Source organism: Cheilinus undulatus, linkage group 24 (assembly GCF_018320785.1).
Source record: "Cheilinus undulatus linkage group 24, ASM1832078v1, whole genome shotgun sequence".
NCBI lineage: Eukaryota > Metazoa > Chordata > Actinopteri > Labriformes > Labridae > Cheilinus > Cheilinus undulatus.
In genome coordinates, this window is record NC_054888.1 from 18037250 (window position 1) to 18058090 (window position 20841).

Here is a 20841-nt window from a genome sequence, read left to right on the forward strand (position 1 = left end):
TTCATGACCTTTCATTGAATTGAAATTTAACTTTCTAGTGACTGCAGTAAAGTATGTTGTGAAAGTTAGATAGAAAAAAACAGTTTTTTTATGTACAGTTAATTTTTTATTCTTGTTTTTATTAAATTACTAAATGTGACTAAAGAATACCTCAATATGTGAATAATTTTCCAGTAAAGATGTGTTAGTCAAATCCATCTTGTTCATTCTGACTTAAGGCCAAAAAAAACCCCCACTAAAGACAAAGATGAAAGTTTGGTGTAAATGTTGCAGTTGTACTTGAAGTTTTTTGGTCCTAAAAGTTTCATCTGGAGAAAGTGCAGCAAAAGGGAGAGTCTGGATTGATGCTGCAGCGCCCTCTGCAGGCAGATACACTGCCTCAACAAATCTGTTTATCGGCTCCGCTAGGTGGCGCCAGACTACACAACTAAAGGAAGACCATGTCACTGTGGACTACAAACCCCATCTGGTCTTTTCTGTTATCTCTTTTGGGTTTTGCATTTGGTGCTTCTGTTTTTAGCCCTTTCTGCCTGTAAATCTTAATTTTGAAGACTTTTTCTTTTTTGTGTTTAATTGTTGTGCATTTTTGTGCAAGTTGCATGATGATGGGGTTGCAGATTTTACTGAAGTGCAAGAAGATCTGGGTTTGTCTAAGAACCAATTATGCTTGATAGTCCATAAAATATTGAAAATAATCAAGATGCATGTTCGCATCTAATTTAGAGCATTTAAATTCACTGTTTTTTTTATAAATGTTTATTCCTGATTGATGCCAAAATGCTTCATTTTAAGTCTGGAAGTTTCTAGCAAATCTATCTTTAAATCTATCTTTAGACAGGTTTCCATCACAAATGTTTGATTCTGGTTAAAAAAATAAACTTTTAGAATTCTGAATCCTTTTATCAAATGTTTTAAGAGCATAGAATATATAATAAGTGTGTATATTTTGTGTAGAGCAGGCCTTTCTGATCCCCTGCATGATGATTCTAAGCTTTTCTAAAAAAGATAAGTTTTTCCTCTTTTATTTAACTCCCAGTATGTGACACACTTGCAGGTCCTGGTGGTGCTAAAGGAGAGAAAGGAGAGAGAGGCCCAAAGGGGGACGTAGGCCCTGCAGGACCAAAGGGAGAGTCAGGCTCCAGCTTTGGATTTGGTTCTTCCTCTGGGAGTGGAGACCGAGGACAGAAGGTAGATTTTTACTCTGAGTGTTTACATGCAGTAGAAACAGTCAGATTATTGTGTGCATGGACAGGTCTGACTGGAATCGTACCAAATTAAATCTTGCAAGGCTGGACAGACACGCCCACTGAATGCATGTATCCATATGACTCAATCAGACCCAGACTAGATAAGGCATCCTGTGCATGCTCCACAGTTTCTGCAGGGCTTTGACCTGGAGGTTAAACTGCATAAATGTGTGGCATAAATGAAGTCATGTTGTCTGCCTTTGGATATCACCATAAACTTTTCCAAAACTACTGGCATCAATTTGCCATGTGAGAGTCACTCTTAAGGCAAAAGCCACCCTGAAAGAACCTCAGCACCCTTTGTATGCAGAGTTAATGCAGGTTGGAGGTTTACTTATGTCAGGAGGGCCATCTCCAGTAGATACTGCTGTTGGGTGAAAAAGCTGTAGGCTCACTTTACATAATGCATATTATGTCTCACTGTCCATCTATCAGGATGAAATCTGTGGTAGTAATTTATTACATGTTTTTGTGTATGCATTTTATGTTACAGTCTAGGTAGACTTTGCTGCAAACAAAATTGCCCCTCAGGATCAATAAAGACTTTCTGATCCAATCCAAAAAAACTAGTGGATAGTGTGCATTGTATCAGTACCAAAACAGTAAAATAATAACTACAAAATTTACAACATTTCCAATATTCACCAAACAACCAGCTGGCTTTTTACTGTTTTCAGCTGGGTTGAAGTTTAATAGTAATTTGCAAAACAAATGGCATGCACCCAGCTATCGTAGTGGAGTTGGCAATGCTTTGGTCAATAAATTGATTCACAGTGCTTGGGAAGAGGTCCGTTTCCACTTTACTAACTGAGCTTTAACAGTAGCGGTTATTACCTGCACATTTAAATGGGCCAAACCTGCTTAAATTTTGTCTTTTTACTCTCATTTCAGGGAGAAAAGGGAGCAAAGGTATGTCAAATGTTCTCTGCTTTTAACCACACAGAGCTGAGTTTGTATTATATCTGTTTTAGAAAGATTTATGTTAAATAATCTCGCTTTTATCACTGAAATAGTGTAGCTTCATAGTTTGATATCATATTTTCCTCACAGGGAAGCTCTGGTTTTGGATACTCAGGGAACAAAGGTGATCGTGGGCCTCCAGGGCCTCCCGGGCCTCCTGGGCCTCCAGGACCTGCAGCTGAGGTGGTTCGACTCGGTGACGGTTCCGTTGTACAGCAGGTTTCCGGACCTTCAGGACCACCAGGGCCACCGGGGTCGGATGGGGCCCCAGGACCTCCAGGAGCTGATGGAGAGCCTGTGAGTGCAAGAAGAAGATCTTGATTTGCTTCTACGTATTTTTGTATTGAGGATGCCACTGACTGTTTGTCTTCATCTTTCAGGGTGACCCAGGAGAGGACGGAAAAACTGTGAGTTCCTTTAAGCCTGGCAGCACATTTGACTGTTTCAGATCTTAGCAGATTTTAAAAACCTGAACAACCACAGACTTGAGGGCAGTTTTAACCAATTTCACACACTGGACGATTCAGCCATCTACGAAACCACACAAATGCTTTTCATAGGGACAATTTCATAGCGGTGACTCCAGGAACAGTCAGAAACAGCCTGATCTGGAACCATCGATATCATAATATGTTTGATATTTACAATAATAAATAAGGGGGGCTCTGAATGAACCAGTAGCAGTATAATCAGAGTTACACCACTAGAATTGAGTCCCTATCTCCTGGATTATTAGAGGGTCAAATATGGCTGAAAACAGGCCTTAAATCATCTAGTGTGTGAAGCTAGCTGAAGCAGACTGTACAGTGGAGCGTTAGTATCAGATAAAAGAAAACAAATCGGAGATTTCAAGAATAAGGTTGAGATTAGAGAGCCTTATCATAGCTCACAGGCATTTTTGACATATTTTCTCCAAGAAAAAGGACTTTATTTCCAAAATCTCAAACTTATCTTTCGTGCAGCCCCAATTCTTCATCATTAGATTGATATTAAAACAGATCATTAAAAGACTAAACCTTTTAATTGTTCCTTTTCCCTCATTTCCAGGGTCCTGCAGGGCCTCCAGGTTTTCCAGGAACTCCAGGAATTGCTGGTTCTAAAGGCCAAAAGGTTTCTGTGGCACATCATTAATGGGTGCATTTTCTAAACATAGTTGTTTTTCTTTTTTTTTTTTTAGTATTTATTTTGGATGATCTATGATTTTTTTCAGGGTGAGCGTGGAGAAGGTCAACCAGGACCTAGGGGACCTCCTGGGCTTCCAGGACCTCCAGGACCTGGCACTGGCACCAGCACTGGCGATCGTCCAGTATGTCCAACTTTCACCATCTCTTAGCTTTTTATTGATCCAGAGCACATCAGTCACCTTTTTTTATGTTGTTGTCTGTTTCAGACGTTCTTTGACATGGAGGGATCAGGATTCCCAGACTTGGAAAGGTTCCGGGTAAGTTGATTATCCAACAGGATTTAAAGTTTTCACACAACTTTAAAACTTGCTCTCTTAAGTGAGTTCCTTTGTCGCCATCTGGACGTTCTTATGTTTTACCAGCCTGTTAAATTAACTGAAACTTAAAATTGTCCTTCCCCCTGGACATGGATCACTAAACACCTTAGGAACTTTTTATCCTTCATCTAAGCCTGATTTTCATATTGTTTATCTGCTTTGTTTCTTTTTTATGAGTCTTTTTAGTGCAGTTATTAAGGCTTATCTCATATTTCAGCTCTTATGTTTAATCTATCATCTGTATGCTGCTGTATGTAATCATGTCTTATACAGGTGTGTCTAAACTGCTTCAATCCAGTTCCCCCACAGGAATAAATGAAGTTACACGAGTTAAACTGAGTTTGAATTAACTTTGTGATTTGTTATGAAGGGTGCTCGTGGTCCCCCGGGCCCCCCAGGCCCTCCTGGCCCTCCTGGGACTTCAGTAGCTTTGGGAGCTAGCGGTCCTGTAGCTTTTGGACCTCCAGGCCCACCTGGAGCGGATGGAGCACCTGGCCTACCAGTGAGTTTTCCCTCCTTTCATTGCCTTGTGTGATGTTCTTTTTGACTGTACAATTACGGCTTGCTCTCTAAAGGCCTGAAATGTTTTGTTACAGTTCTAAGATGGTTTATGTGCTGCCTGATTCATTGTTTTGAACACATCAGTAATTCTGCACATCCTGCCTGTGTGTCGTTTTAGGGACGCCCTGGTCCTCCAGGTCCACCCGGACCACCAGGATCTCGAGGAGAAAAGGTAGATATGCACAGATTGACAACTATTTTCTAATATTTACACATAGAACATGCTGCAAAATCAATAGATCACTCTAGGATGACTGTAATCAGTAAGACTGACCTGACTGTAAACTTCCCAGGGCTACAGCTGTGACAACACCTGCATATAAACATTAAATAGCTGTCCTTATCAAAGCTGCAGCTTAAAAAAATGAATAAAGAGAGTTTATAGACTAGAAACTAGAGATATACAGCTAAACAATTTTGTGTAGGCAGCCGTAACACAGCTAAAAATACAACTAAGATAATTTTCCTACAATTATAGGAACTGATATACATGTAGGGACATTTTTCACATAGTTTACTGTTTGTTTTTTTGTTTTGCCAGATCATTTCTGCTATAAGGCCCAAAATCAAAGTGATGATGATTCCTTTTGCAGTTACTTGATAATAATCTAACTTGTGTGACAGATTCTGAGCTGTTGATTGCTCTGAAAGAAGCTCTACAGATCATCAAAGGGGTTACAGTTTTTCCCGAGGGATAATTTCATTCATCAGCTTTAATTTGAAATACTAAAAGATCAACAATGTCAGCAGGATTTCTCCTCTCTGGGTTCATACATGTCTGTACAAAATTTAAGGGCAATCAAGGACAATAATGCTTAAAAACATTTAAATATCTCTCGTAATGCTGTTGTAAAAATCTGTCTCTCCAGGGCGACAGCGGTGACCTCGGTCTTCCAGGAGCGGCTGGAGAAAAGGTGAGTTAATGTTCATATTTTGGTTTCTCTTGTTTTTGAATTTTTTTTAAATATGTGGCGGGTGTATCCAGATAGATTCTGTCCTCCATGTTTGTTGCTTTTCTCTAGCAAGCATCGCAAGACTCCAACCCTTTCAGCAGCTTCTTCTCTTACTTTACTTCGTCCTCTACGGTGTGTAATGGGCACAGGTACTGGGGGGCATCTTCTCTGGTGTTTGCTTCTTCTTTGTAGAGGTTTTCAATTTTTTCCTCGTTTCCAGTTTCTAGTCAACTTCTTTCATGCTTGCATCCATAACCTGTCAGTAGTACGTGGAGAAAAACTCAGTAGAGTAGTATTCCTCCTGTAGTTTGTAGTTCTTCACCTCTCTTTATCACCCTTTCTTTGCTGCAGTTTTATTAACAGGATTGCCCAACAGCCCTGACTCAGTCTATCATTGAAGAGGCAGTAAAAACTAATACTTGGTCCTTTTTTTTTCTCCCTTCAGGGTGCTCAGGGTGACACAGGAAGACAAGGAACACCAGGCCAGACTGGGCTCGCAGGGCTTCCAGGTCCAATGGGACCAGTTGGACCTCCGGGCCCGCCTGGGCCTCCTGGACCGCCATTCCGTTTTGGCACTGTGAGTAGAGATTATGTTCATGTTCATGTTTATCTTTAGCTTTAATTCATGGAGGTTAGTTCATGTAAAAGGTCAAAGCTCTAAGTATATTTCAGGATTGCAACATGAGAGATAAACATAGAAGTAATTGTTTAAAAAAGACGGATTTGTCACCGTATAAAGTCATAATTCTCCTTGTGGCATGAGGTAGATGTAGCTCCCTTAATTCTGTGTTTCATAGAAAAATGACCACTATGAATTTCCATTGAAATCTCTTATTTATTATTTATTTATGTGGTTGAATAATATGACACACTTGTGACCTTTGTGCCAGAAAAGAAAACAAGGAGACACAAAATATAAAGATCCATCACAGAGCGACTGTGCTGTGAATACGTCTGGTGTTGTCGGCTTATTTATCTTTTTGTAATTTTTGATTTTGGTAGTTTCTAGTGAAGGGTGTGGATATACAGTCATGGACGAAAGTATTTGCACCCCTGGAATTTTTCCAGAAAATACACCATTTCTCACAGAAATTGTTACAATTACAAATGTTTTTGGTATACACATGTTCTTTTCATTTATGTGCACTGGAACAACAAAAAAGCAGAAAAAAAGCCAAAACTGACATAATTTTACACAACACTCAAAAAATGGGCCGGACAAAATTATCAGCACCCTTTTAAAACTGTGGCTAAATCATTTTATTTCAAGCATGTGATGCTCATTTAAACTTACCTGTGGCAGTAACAGGTGCTGGCAATCTAGAAAACACCAAAAACCAAAAACATACCAAAAACATTTGTAATTGCAGCAGTTTCTGGGAGAAATAGTGTATTTTCTGGACAAATTCCAGGGGTGCCAATACTTTGTCCATGACTGTAGCTTGCTTGAGCAAGTTTTCAGAAAAAGAAAGATCATTTAAACCCTTAAAAACCTAAAAATACTCCAATCCCAACAAAAGAAAGAGGCTGAATCTTTAACTGGTTTCTTAAAATAAACCAAACATGTGAAAGAGAGAAATGTCTGTTCATTAATCAATAAAGAAAGTCAGTATCAAGACACTCAGAAACTTAAATAAGATATTTCTGCCTTTTGCAGGGTAACGAGGCTGTGTTTGAGGGGGGTGCTGGTTTGCCTGGCCCACCTGGACCACAGGTACCTCTTTTGTACATGAGAATCTCTACTTTCTTGAAACAGTAGTTTCCTATCTTATGTTCCTGTGTGCTGTCTTTCAGGGCCCACCTGGTGTTGCTGGTTTACCTGTGAGTAGTCTTTAATTTCTTCCAGCTTGTTCTACTGTCACAATTAAGACTGATTCATTATTATTTATTATTATTTATAGGGTAAGCCAGGTTTACCAGGTAGCCATGGAGACAAAGGATCAGAGGGCCCACGAGGACCTCCTGGGTTCCCTGGACTGGACGGAGTCTCTGGACAGCCGGTAGGAGGCCAGAAATACTTCTCAGAAACATTGCTTCATTGTACCGTGTAGCATAAAGTCAAACAACTCTTGTTCAAATCAGTTTAAAGATCTTGTAGTTGCTTATTCTCACAGCTTTTATAAACTCGCTTTAATCTTTAGGGTCAAAAAGGAGACAGAGGAGAGAGAGGCGATCCGGTGAGTGTGCAAAATATGTACAATTATTCAGTATGTTTGCATGCAGTGAGAAAAAAAACGATTTATTGTGGTAGATCATCTAAAACAGGACTCTAAAGATAAACATAAACATGTTAGTTTGACTGAAATCATACTAAATTGAGAAACTGATTTACTCTTAGATGTATACACCTCCATCAGTTGTTCTGCACATGCTCCACAGCTGCCAGGCTTGAACAGCATTAATGCTAAATAACACGAATCACATTGCCTTCTGCTTCAGATATCCTCATGGCTCCTCCTCAAGATATTTACTACAACTTGTTAATGCTTTGTTTATTCATGTTTCAGGGTCTGCCAGGACGAGATGGCGGGCCCCCTGGACCTCCAGGGCCTCCCGGACCTCCAGGAAAAGTCACCTACCACACGTCAGACGTGAGTCAAACAATAAGCACAGATGTTATGAATATGCCTGCCATTTAATCACTAAATCACCTCATCAGACTGAGTTTGTGCACGTGCTCATGTTCACTAACATTCACCGCCTGCTGAGTGTTTGTTCACCTCCACACTAATGAACCTAACTTTGTCTTGCTGTAGTATAATGACGTTTATTGGAGCGAAGGGTGGCAGGTGAGTCCTCCCGAAGTAACGTCGACATAATCCTCACTAAACCTTGTTGTCATTTAACACCTTTACCTGGTATTTCTTCTTTTTCTTTACGTGTTTTTGTCCTATCTTCTGTAGGGAGGAACACAAGGACGAGCAGGATTCCCAGTATGTATCACCCTCATCAGTTCACAGTTCTGTTTGAAAAGTCCTGCTATTATGAGACTATTTGCTAAAAAAGGGTGATATATTTGTGTTTAATTTAGGGGCCCTCAGGACCAAAAGGAGATAAAGGAGATTCAGGTCCACCTGGATATGCACCTAAAGTAAAATAAACCACATTTGTAATAGATCTTTGCATTTTTACACAAAAAACATGCATATTGTACCTCAAAATCTACTGTAAGATGCACTTTATTACCTATTTTGTCATCTAAATAGATTTTATTTACCAGTAAGAAAGAACTTTATATCAAAAAAGAGAAAATACGTATCCTTGATTGTTCACTCTGTTGTGTTCAGGGACAGAAAGGAGAGCCTGGCGTCATCTTGGGATCTGATGGTAGACCTCTCTATCTAGGTGGTCTAGCAGGGCTCCCGGTAAAAACATTTATTCTGCTAATTCCAGCATCTAAAGTCCTGTTTATTATATATTTATGTGATCTTTCAAATGGCACAGTTTTCATGAGTGTTTTTTCCAGGGCGAAAGTGGACCTCCTGGCCCTGAGGGACCTCCAGTGCGTGTCACATTTTTTATTTCAGTCATTTTATTGTTTGGGTTTTTTTCAAATGAGCTAACTGAATTGCATTCACCTGTTAAATTTGTGTTTTCAGGGTCCATATGGTCCTTCAGGTCAGAAGGGAGAGATTGGGCTTCCTGGGAGACCAGTAAGTCTGTTTTTCTTTTATTTTACAGTTATTTCTAGGAAGCCAGAATGGTTTGATTTACGCATTTATGGTATTTAAAAGGAATAATATGGAGTGTGTTGTTTGTCGTAGGGTCGTCCAGGTCTGAATGGTGTCAAAGGAGAGAAGGGAGATTCAGGCACGGGGTCTGGATATGGTTACCCTGTGAGTATCACAGATTTTAGTTCCTTATTAGCAGTTATAAATTTGCACTCATTGTTTTCATGCATATGACTGTTTTGAGATCCCCTGCTCTTCCACAAGCCTAAAGGGAAACAAACAGGAACACCACATGTTCCCGCCTTTCCTGGGAAAGCCTGGGGCAGGAAGAGAAGCAGCAAAAAAGCCCAAAGCAGAGCAGGCGTCATGACAACATAATGACACTCATATAGTCAGAGGAAGAATAAAGGAGGAACTGGGGTGGAGGAAGGTTGTAAAAAGTGGATTGCAGAAGGCAGAGCCGGGCAAGAGCAGTTTAAATATGGCAGCATGAGTGTTATCTGCCAACACTGCCCTGAATGAATTAGCTTGCCGTCAGCTGATGAGGGGTTGCGAGATCAGCTGATCTCAGTTATTTTGTATAGATGTGGTTTTGGTATGCCTTGAAATTCTGGCTTGATCTTTGGTCAAAAATGGTTGAAAACCACTGCACTAGACAATTTAAGACCCAGTTATATCCACAGACATTATTCAACTGCTATCGACCATGTTGGAGATTCCTTGATCTTGAATCATACATATCAATCCTACATACTTGGGATTTATGATTCTGAATGGGTCTGCCTCTTATTAAATACATGTGATAGCCTATAAGAGCTAACAGACCAGAAAAGGTCATCAGTGAGAGTGTTTACATGGCCTTGACTATTCAGGTTATGAGTCATATCCCAGTTTTAATCATATTTGGGATACTTTGTTTACATGTGAACAGAGAAACCTAGTTATTCATGTCCCTGTGTACATGAGAAATATTAGTATCCCTGCATCCTATCTGCTCAGGCATCTGTAATGTTTATTTTTATCATACAAACCGTGGTGATTTTGAAATCTGAGGAAAAAAACAAGAAGACTGTGCCTCAAGCTGAGTGAAAGACTGAAAAAAACGCTTGTAGAATTATGGGAGAATTATAAAGTGCCTTTATGATTTCTCATGCAAGACATACCACAATATGGCCAACAGTTGCTAATGATGTTGATCACCCTCCATATTTGTTTATTCTTCTAAAGTCACGTTTTCGCCCGGGTTTCTGTGAGATCTCAAGTCTGTGGAATCTAGTGGAATCTATCTAGTGTGTAGCTAGTCTTAGGTTACCTGATCACAGCCTGACCAGCAGCTCCCGACTGGTCGGTTTGATTTCTGACATGTTTGATATTTTGGTCGTATGACTCCAGACACTCCCACAGAGAGAGCAGAATCCCCAACTTTGGGGTATTTTTTACTTTCCAAACTGTCAGACAACATCAAAAGTCATCATGGCAATATCAGAAAAGACTTTCTGATGCCCCCTACCCTTGCTTTAATAAAGGAAATAAACGATCAGGAGATATTCCTACTTCTACAGGCATGGGTGGTGATGCTGTTTGTGTGTGTGGGATATAGAGAGATAGTGGGGGGAGAGAGAGAGAGGATATGACTGGAAACACTTCATCCTTAACGTGGGATACTTTTAAAAAGGATACTCTACTGATTTATTCTCGCAGTCTATCCCGACTTCACTCATACAATCTGAGCACATAAATCTTGGGCAATAGTCGCAATCAGTTGCACGGTATGAGTTAACATTCTGCCACGACTGCCGTAGAGCAGGCTTGAAATCACTCAGTGTATGCCGGGCTTAAGCCTGTACTTTTAGCTCCTTTTGCTTTTTAACTCTTTCAATCAGGTGTTAATCAATATTTATTTTGTTTTTCAGGGTCCTCCAGGTCCACCAGGACCCCCTGGACCTCCTGGACCTGCTAGTCCCTATGACAGGCAAAGCGTAAGTCAAGACATGAAACATTAACTATGGTGTTGTAGAGGTGGTGCCTTAATTTTTGATTTATGACATACCAAAAGACTAAAGTGTATTTATATGTTTCAAGTGAACAGGTCATGAATAATATTGACAGACTAAAATTTAAATTCTAGCCTTTAAGTTGTGTTTTATTGCTAAAAATAAGTCTTTGTTTTATTTCAGGGATATGACGATTATTCCAGATCTTACCCAGGTATGTGTATTTCACACCGTATTTAAAGATCCCTGAGAAAAAAAGGTCTAAAGGTTTAGATTCACATTTTGAGGAGTAAGCATTAAATGACCCCCTTTAGTTTGAATATTTATGGTGGGGTTGTTTTGTTCTGAAATAAGCTTAGCTCATTGTCTGCTAGCATCAGTTTCAACTCAAGATGTAGGCTAAGACAGAAGCTCAGACCTTTTAAAGGCAGACTGTTGAAAGAGTCTTTCTGTTTTATTTATTCATTTGTTTATTTATTTAATCGTTGTAGCTACTAAAGGAGAGAAGGGTGAACGTGGCCCCCCTGGGACACTTGAAATTCCAGGTAGAGCCTGTTCTTCTTCTTTTGTGCAGATTTGTGTTAACAATCTTAAAAGTAACTGTAAGATTATTTCATTTTGTTTTACTTCCCTTCTTTTCAAGGATACGGAGCATTTGATTTTTATACTTTAAGGGTAAGACTGATCTCTACAAACTACCCAAATGATAAGGATTATATTAGTCAGCACGTTTGTTTTTATTGGTTATATACGTTGAATATTTCTTGACTTTTTGTGTCCAGAATGAGATGAAAGGGGAAACAGGCTTAAAAGGAGAGAAAGGAGAACCAGGCGGAGGATATTATGACCCCCGTTATGGAGGGAGCGGCTATCCAGGACCACCTGGACCTCCTGTAAGATCAAACTGTCAAAAACACTACACTTTACTAAATCCATCAAATCATCAAAGATCAAAACATCATTTTTTTTTGGCCATTGTCCCATCAGGGCCAACCAGGTGATGCCATCATTGGCCCACCAGGCCCTCAGGGTCCGCCGGGTCCACCAGGAAGAGGCTACGATGGGCAGCCAGGACCACCAGGGCCTCCTGGACCTCCTGGACCATCCTTACCTGGAGCTTATCGAGGCACACAGAGTGAGTCATGATGATTTAAACACTCCAGTGTTACAGGTGAAGTTCTTATCAGTCTCATTTGAGCTCATGCAACTGCTTTTGATTTACAGCTATCAATATTCCTGGGCCACCTGGTCCTCCGGGTGCACCTGGGCTACCTGGACATTCTTCTGGGGTGAGAAAGTTTGGGATGTTTTGGCTTTTTTACAGCATGTTCTAGGAGACAAGGAGAAACAATTTTGATGCTTTGTACTGGCACTTGATGATGGTGAGCAAAATAGTTTTGTCTCCTTGTGGACATGTCAAAGTAACGCATTTCAAACATGGATGAGGATATTATTAATGCACCACTGTCGCCACTTCTTAAAAGAAGATCAAAAGCTCTGTAGAGTGATAAAAGTGAAAGAAAAGCAAGGAAATGTTCCTGTTGGACACTCCCAACACTCTTTTCCTCATCCATGTCAACATAAGTGATAGAAAACAAAATTTAAAAAGGGCATCAGAGTAAAAACAGCGTGTTTCTTTGTGCTGAAAATGCCACTAATGCGTGTATCTCATGCTATCAGAACATAATGTGATCCTGCAATAAAGTTGGGGAGAAGAATTCAACTTTATAAGGTCATATTCATTTAAAGCCAAAGTACAAGTACTTAATACTGTGAAACGACAATGTGTCTTTTATAACACTCCATCTTACGACTCTTATTATTTGGAATACGCCTCAGTAAATCTGTCAGAATCACTCTAACTTCAATTTGAATCAAAATTGCACAAAGATCAGCCAAATTCAGAGTATTTCTGGTTTTTTAGGTAACAGTGTTGAGGTCTTATGATACCATGACCGCCACAGCTAGGAGGCAACCAGAGGGCTCACTGGTTTACATTTTGGACCAAACTGATCTGTACTTACGAGTCCGAGATGGTATTCGGCAAGTCCAGGTAAAGCTTTCACCTCTTTGATTTTTATTTAGCAACATAAGCAATGTCAAAGTAATCCCTTTATGCATTTATTTAATTGTCTTTTTTTTCCAGCTTGGGAGCTACATTCCTTTGCCCAGTCAGGATGTGAGTTCATTATTTGAGTTTTTTGCTCAAAATATAAAACGTATAAAACCTATTTTAATATAAATCTTGCACACTATTTTCAGGGTAATGAGGTTGCAGCAGTTGAGCCTCCCCCAGTTGTCCCCTACTCTCCAGACCATCACTCCCATACCGAAACCCAACGGCAACCAGAGAGTCCGGTCCACACGGGCACCGAGCATCACTCACAACCGGATCAGCATCACCACACACACACTGATCCGCGCTACCCGACCAACCTTGATCCCAGATACCAGCCTGACAATCGATACCAGCCCGACAATCGATACCAGCCCGATCCTCGGTACCCAGCACCCACAGATCCAAGGTTTCCCAGTTACTCAGACCGGTTAAATGAACCAGACGGCAGGTACTCTGTTTACACGACTCAGGCTCGCCCAGTGTACCCGGACACTCGCTACGCAGTCACTCAGAGAAGACCATCTCCCCCTGAGCCCCAGAGCCCAGTCCACCATCATACATCAGGTCCAGGGGTAAGTTATACCTGGATATCTGCTAACAGTATACATCAGCTTTCTAACTAAAGAGCTTTACTCTGGCCAACTAACTAGCTAACATTCTAACTGGCTTTTAGGCTTAGCTAAAATCTTACTGGGTATTTACAAGGATATCTACAAGTATATATATATATGTATAGTTCAGATAATAGTATTGATATGTATGGAGTATAGCTATCAATGAAGCAATCTTTCCAACTATCACTTTGATTATCAGGAGAAGTATTAAGCTGTCAACATAGCTATTTTTCTAGCATCTTGCTAACCATCCAGCTTACAATCTCACTACCTTTCTTGCTATTTAGCAGTTGTAGTTATTTATCTTGTGCGCTAGAAGTCAAAATATCTAGATAACGTTCTTGCTAAACATGTTAAGTTTTTCTTACCTTCCTTGCCAACTCTGAACTAGCATACCTAACTGTTTTTTGTATCTAGCTAGCTTTCTAACAAGCTAACAATCTTACAACAAGCTATCAATTTATCCTGCTGTCTATTTAGCTATTTTACTAATGGAAAACTACCTAGCTATCTATTTAGCTACCTATCCCCTTAGATTTGTGGCTGCATTTCTAGTCATCTCATTTGCTTCCACAAGGTTAACTCAAGCTACCTAGCAGAGCAATTTTCAGCTAACTTTATGGCTTACTATTTTCTAGATATCTAACCTAAAAGCCAATCTGGCTATCAAGATGACCCTCTAGCTAATCATCTGTTAGCTTTTCTAGCTACTGAACAATATATACTGTAGACTGATTGCAAACTGTAGCTAACTATTGAGCTATCTATCTAGCTATCTATGTAATTATATATTTAGCCTTTTGTGTTGCAAGCTGACTAGAAGCTAACCAACTTGAAAACTTTGTTGCTACCTTTTGAGCCATCTTGCTAACTTCGCTGCTTTTTAATGCAATTATTCAGCTCTTCATGAGGCTTAATATCTGGCTAACTCCCAGGCTGACTATTTAGCTTTCTCTGAGTCTATTCACTTTTACACCTTGCTGTCTACATAGCTATCTAAATATCTCGCTTTCTCGATCATGTAGCTAACTTTCTAGATAACTGTCTTGCAGCTATCCATCTTTGAATGCTCACTGTGTCATGTTAAAATAATCCTGAGCATGTCTCTGCAGCTCCACTTGATCGCCCTGAACAGCCCTCAGTCCGGCATGATGCGGGGCATTCGCGGTGCAGACTACATGTGCTTCACTCAGGCACAGGCTGCTGGAATGAAGGGAACTTTCCGGGCTTTCCTGTCTGCCAAACTCCAGGATCTTCACAGTATTGTCCGCAAGGCTGACCGAGACCGAATGCCAATCGTCAACCTGAAGGTAACCGAAAAAAACCCACTATGGGACATTTTGCTATCATAAGAGTTACATTACTGCTACTTTTTAATGCCTTCTTATGAAATCTTTCAGGACGAGGTTTTGTTTGACAACTGGGACGCCATCTTTAATGACCGCAGGATGAAGGACAATGTGCCAATCTATTCCTTTGACGGCAAAAATGTTATGAGTGACAACACATGGTAACAAAACATTATCTTCAAAAGACAACAAAATCATAAGAAATATCTCCAACCAGGATGTCTTGTATTCAGGTTACTATTTCTTTTCGATTCCAGGCCAGAGAAGATGATGTGGCACGGGTCGACAAGCGCTGGGCTGCGGAACGTCGACAGCTTCTGTGAGACATGGCGTGTGGGCGAACATGCAGTGACTGGCATGGCGTCATCGCTGCAGAGCGGCAACCTGCTCCATCAGAGCTCAAGCAGCTGCTCCAGCTCCTACGTGGTGCTGTGTGTAGAGAACAGCTACGTCGGCCACTCCAGGAGATAGACACAGACGGACAACCCTCACACAGCAGTGGACAAAGCCAGCCACGCTTTAGTCCACACACACTTTTCTATGTTTGTAAATATGTTGTTTTCACGTGAATTATGAGTTAATGCTTGTTAGCCCTGCATATATGGTGCTAAACAGGATTATTCCACAAGTTGAACCAAAGTTAAGCTCAGGTCAGACAGTAACACATACAGCTACAGCAGGAAGATTCACAGAAGCCTGAAAAAGGCTGCATAAATGAATCATTCATACTTTTTCTGTTGTCAGCTTGTAGCTGGTATAATATTAATCAAAATATTAAAATTATGACGATGCTAGACCAAAAACAGATATCTGGAGCTCAGATATCAGCCTCCAAATTTTTCATTCATAATTTGACTTCTTTCCTACTCAGATAGTTCCCTGTATGATCTGGAGAATTTTCAGATTAGTTGCAGTTTTTAAAATGTTCACTGATAGGGAGGGAAATAGATAAACTATTGTAAACAGCAGGACAGTCTCTGGATTATCTCAGTTTCCCAAAAACAAAAGGAAACTGCAAATTTTGAAGAACATTCAATGCAATAACAGCCCTTAAATGGGGCGCCAATGGCTTAGTGGTTAAATTTGCATGCCTCGTGTGGAGGTTGTCTCTGAAGCGTGCAGTCCAGGTTCAAGTCCAGCCCATAGCTCCTTTTCCCATTCCTTATCTCTCCAGTTTCCTCAATCCACACTTTCCCATCTCGATAAAGGTGCAAATTAGCTTAAAATAAATCTTAGTAAAAAGATGTCTCTTTCCATAAAGATGTCTTTTTCCAGGAGACTTTTGCCTTCATCTGGATAGGATAGTATGAGCCACAAGTCAGACTTGAACACAGGCCAGCCTCTTGGAGGACTGTCTTCTCTTCAGTGGTGTGCGACCTTGCCACAAGGCCATCTATGCCCATGTTTATTTCCTTTTAGTTGAATTGAAATGCATATTTAATATGCATGCTCATATATTAGCTTCCTACTTGCAACTTCAGTAATGATAACCCTTATTATAGACATTAGCAAGAAAATTACTTTTTCTTTACCAATTAATACTATGACATTAAGCATTTATGTTACCATATTTTATGGTAGGCACGTCTGATTTCTGACTCACAAATATTCATAGTTGAAGAACTGCTTCGCACATCTATTTCTTAAGACAGGTGCATCAGGGGGCAAACTATCCCAACAAACAAATTAAAGGACACTCCTGCAAACTGCCCAACTTGAAAGAAAAAAAGTGTCTATTTGCAGCGTTTTGGTGCTAGACCTTCATCAGGGAAAAACAGCACTGCCTGACTTATTTTGCAAGTTGGACGGTTTCCTTATAATTGTTTGTTGCCCAATAAATCTTGACATCTGATCATATGCCAGATAGAATAATTTCCAACGTTTCGAACACTCTGATTTCAAATATGTAACTGTAAATGAAAGACATAAATGTGGGCTCATTCTTAAAATAAACAAGTGATTTTTTTAATCCACGTGTGCCAAAAAAATTGGACAAAACGGCTGTATAAAAAGGCTGATTTGCCTCTTTTGAATAAAATACAAGTGCCAGCACCTGAAAAGCAGTGCTACTCACAGTTTAATTAAGGTTTCCTGTACCTTAAATGCCACATTTCCTCGTTATATGCAGTATTTGCCAGTCTAGAGCTTAATCTGGAATAAAATGGTGCAATCATCCAGAGATTTCTGCATCCAAAAGCCAGATAAACACACGTTTATATATGTGAAATGTATGTTTTTTAACTTCTTTCTTTACACTGTTATCTGTAACCAAAAGCACTTGAGTAACAGCTTTTTTAATTTGCTACTGTCTTTCTTGGGAAGATATTTTCAAATCATTTTTAGCAATAACAAAGGGATATTTATTTTTATAAACTGTGCATTTTCTAGTTCATCTGTAATGTGTGATAATGGTTCACAATCAATCCAGCAAACCTACACAATAAAGTGTACTGAAAACATACAAGGGACCAATTTGTGCACAACAAATTCATGTTATATACAGATTTCTGCAGAGGATTCAGCCATACTATTTTTGTCAATGCACTGTTGCTTTTTATATTTTATTTCCTGCTTTTAATTTCAGAACAGTGAATGCACTGCAGCCTGAAAAGAGTGGAGAGGATACAAACACTGGCGTTTCACTACAGTTGGGATTAAAGTGGCATTTTTTAACCAGCAGTGCCAGTTGAATGCAATCATGTTAAACATTTTACTTCTGTTATTCTCCTTGTGTGAGCAACTTTGTGAAATGCTGCAAATTTTTTAATAAACCAGTGTGGAAATTGTGATTTATGTTGCCCATTTGTAGTGCTGTGTAAAGTCCAACACTCTGAGAATAATTCAAGATTTTTTTATGCTGAAGAAAATTAAAAGTTGGGTTGTTCATCCATCCCTGTTATGGAGGGCTGAACTCATATTTTTGCATCAATATGATCCCCAATCAGTAATCTTCTTCTGTAATACAATGTTTGTTATAACACAGGCATCTACACCATTAAAGAAAGATTTCTACCAACCTCACAGCCACAGAAACTGCTCCAGCCCCTCCTCTTAACCCACCACTGTACTCTCACTGTCCAGTTATTATATATCTCACTGAGGCATGTAACCATCAGGTGACAGTCCTAGTTTATTCTCTGTTATTTTCCAGCCAGGGTCTCTGAACATCATCTAACTGTTGTTGTCAGCGACCACCTGCCAGCACAGCTGTGACTCATTTGCTCATTGGTGTAGAAAGCGACTGCCTTCATGTGCTATTCCAGTTATGTAGCTCATCTGCCTGCATTATCCTCCATTACCGACCGCAAACGAAGCCAAAGGTGTCGACGGCAATCTGGACCCTGCTCGCCCAAAGACAATGGAACATGGTTGACCTGATGAAAGGCTTTCTAAAAATGTCAGCTGTCACCAGAGTTATCAGAAATCATCATGCACGATGATAAAAAATGCAAAGACAGGTTAACTGAGGCTGAAGACGAAGGTGATTCTGTTTTGTTATATGAAGCTTTATTTTAGTGGGCACTATACACCAAGAAATTTTACAGTAACAACTGGTAATAGTCGAGTAATTTCTCAAGAATAAGGTGGTAATTATCTAGTTAAAAGTTGGCATTTTACCAACTAATAACTCAATAATATTAAGGAAGTATTTACCTCATAAAAATGTATTTATTATCAAGTAAATTCCTTGTGGCAACTCTCTGGCAATAAGGTGGTATTTTACCCTAACTCTAACCCTTTAAGCCTAACCATCATAATATTATGGCAGTTCTTTGGAAATTAGGGGTATTTTTCCTTAACCCCTATCTCTAACCCTTCAACCTTAACCCTCATAATATTGTGGCATGTTTTTGGTAATTATGTGGTATTTTACCTAAACCCCTATCCCTAACCCTCTAACCATAACTCCTGTAATACTGAAGCAATAATCTGGTAGTTAGATGGTATTTTACCCTAACCCTATAACCCTAAGCCATGTAATACTGTCGCAGTTCTCTGGTAAAAAAGGTGGTATTTTGCCCAAATCCCTATCCCTAACTCTTCAACCCTAACCCTCGTAATATTGTGGCAAGTCTTTGGTAATAAGGGGGTGTTTCACTTTTTTCCTTATCCCTAACCCCTTAAACCTAACCCTCATAATATTGTGGCATATCTTTGGTTATCTTATCTGGTAGTTAGATGGTTTTTCACTCCAGTCCCCAACCCTATAACCCCAACCCTTGTAATATTCCGGCAAATCTCAGGTAATTAGGTGGTATTTTACACTTAACCCTATCCCTAACCCTATAAACCTAACCTTCATAATATTGTGGCAAGTCTTTGGTAATTAGGTGGCATTTTACGCTAACCCCTATCCCTAATCCTATAACCCTAACATTTGTGACATTGTGGCAGTGCTTAAAGAATTAGGGGGTATTTTACCAAAACCCCTATCTCTAATCCTATAACCCTAACCCTTGTAATATTGTTGCAACTCCCAGGTAATTAGGAGTTATTATTCCCTAACCCCTATCCCTAACCTTAAAACCCTAACCATTGTAATATTGTGGCAATGCTCAGGTAATTAGGTGGTATTTTACCCTAACCCTTTAACCCTTACCCTTGTAATACTGTGTCAGTTCTCTAGCAATACGTTGGTAATTTACCCTACCTCTAACTCTTGTAATATTGTGGCACTTATCTGGTAATTAGGTGGTACTTTCCCCAAGTCGTTTTTAGGGATAAACTGATAATTTTCGATATAAGTTGCTTGGTATTTCCTTTATTTTCTGCCTACCAAATTAACTCCTGAATATTTTTCAAGTTTTTTTTAGGGTTGGGGGCTTACCACCTAATTACCAGATAAGTGCCACAATATTACAAGGAATAACTTAATAGCTAACACATTATTTCTAGGTAAATACTAACTAAATATAACTGAGCTATTTCCTGGTAAAATGCCAACTTAGAACTAGGTAATTACCACCTTGTTCTTGAGAAATTACTAGATAATTACACTTAGTACTATATTACTACATGAGGGCCCACTAAAATTGTTGCCATAGCTTGTTGGTTGATGTTTTCAAAAACTAAAAACAATAGACTACGGTGGCCCTGAAGGCCAAATTTAAAGTATTTCTCTTTTTCAGATCCCAAGATTGACAAATGCAAAAATTTAAACGAAACATTAAAAAAATCATGGTACATTAGGAATTTAACTCGCATAAAACCACCTGCAAAAAGAAAAAAAAAAATCATAAAAAATTTTTGTTCTGCAAAACATATTTCACCTTGTGTGAGAAATGTTTTTTTTCGGCAAAGAATATTTTGCAGTAAGTGAATGTTACTTTTTTGTGTCATGAAGTACTTTTGTGTTCCAGTACATATTTTTGCATGTAGTTAAAGAATTTTAGCATTTAGTGAAAATGTGTTATGCAGTCCTGAAATATTTTTAGAGCTGTCTTTGAAGGCCACCGTATGAGATGCTTACAGAAAGCAGAAATTATCACTGCATTTTTAAACATCAGAAGATAATGGCCCAGGTTACATTTATAGGTCATGTAGTTCCACCAAATATAGCTCTGGGCAGTACATTTTGGGTCGGTTTTAGTGATTAATTGTCCTTGTGGAAATTTTTGATTTGCTCATCACCTCTCTAGGCTTTGCCCCATTAAGTGCAGGACAGACTGGTCAGAAATGCTGAGTCAGACTTTGCACACAGTCTTGTTTTTCCTCACTTTATAAAAGCATAAAAAAATCAATCTGCCTTGTATTTCAGCATTTTAATTTCTTTATCCATCTCAGATTGCCTTCTGCAGCCTATAAAGTAGTAGCTAATGTGCTCTGTACTTCTCCTGTTGTGCAGTAAAGTCTGACATACGTGCTCCTACGC

General features: G+C 39.5%; 1 protein-coding gene across 7 annotated transcripts in view; it reads left to right on the forward strand.

Moving 5' to 3' along the window:
- The window catches only part of LOC121506189 (collagen alpha-1(XVIII) chain-like), a 65358-nt gene extending 47600 nt beyond the window's left edge, over positions 1–17758 (forward strand). For 5 of the 7 annotated variants that reach the window (XM_041781867.1, XM_041781869.1, XM_041781862.1 and 2 more), the window contains exons 6-42: positions 1055–1188; positions 2139–2156; positions 2298–2504; positions 2588–2614; positions 3255–3317; positions 3418–3513; positions 3598–3648; positions 4079–4210; positions 4388–4441; positions 5139–5183; positions 5292–5354; positions 5668–5799; positions 6880–6936; positions 7017–7043; positions 7124–7222; positions 7364–7399; positions 7730–7813; positions 7979–8011; positions 8126–8155; positions 8254–8313; positions 8510–8587; positions 8689–8724; positions 8822–8875; positions 8987–9058; positions 10807–10872; positions 11071–11101; positions 11379–11432; positions 11531–11562; positions 11670–11780; positions 11875–12022; positions 12112–12176; positions 12812–12940; positions 13034–13066; positions 13150–13578; positions 14733–14930; positions 15021–15130; positions 15227–17758. In XM_041781867.1, coding sequence (XP_041637801.1) covers positions 1055–1188; positions 2139–2156; positions 2298–2504; positions 2588–2614; positions 3255–3317; positions 3418–3513; positions 3598–3648; positions 4079–4210; positions 4388–4441; positions 5139–5183; positions 5292–5354; positions 5668–5799; positions 6880–6936; positions 7017–7043; positions 7124–7222; positions 7364–7399; positions 7730–7813; positions 7979–8011; positions 8126–8155; positions 8254–8313; positions 8510–8587; positions 8689–8724; positions 8822–8875; positions 8987–9058; positions 10807–10872; positions 11071–11101; positions 11379–11432; positions 11531–11562; positions 11670–11780; positions 11875–12022; positions 12112–12176; positions 12812–12940; positions 13034–13066; positions 13150–13578; positions 14733–14930; positions 15021–15130; positions 15227–15440 — 3308 coding nt within the window. In that variant the 3' untranslated portion in view covers positions 15441–17758. The remainder of the gene's footprint in view (positions 1–1054; positions 1189–2138; positions 2157–2297; positions 2505–2587; positions 2615–3254; positions 3318–3417; positions 3514–3597; positions 3649–4078; positions 4211–4387; positions 4442–5138; positions 5184–5291; positions 5355–5667; positions 5800–6879; positions 6937–7016; positions 7044–7123; positions 7223–7363; positions 7400–7729; positions 7814–7978; positions 8012–8125; positions 8156–8253; positions 8314–8509; positions 8588–8688; positions 8725–8821; positions 8876–8986; positions 9059–10806; positions 10873–11070; positions 11102–11378; positions 11433–11530; positions 11563–11669; positions 11781–11874; positions 12023–12111; positions 12177–12811; positions 12941–13033; positions 13067–13149; positions 13579–14732; positions 14931–15020; positions 15131–15226) is intronic. The other 2 variants (XM_041781864.1, XM_041781865.1) reach the window with 2 other exon arrangements.
- The last annotated feature ends 3083 nt before the right edge of the window (positions 17759–20841 follow it).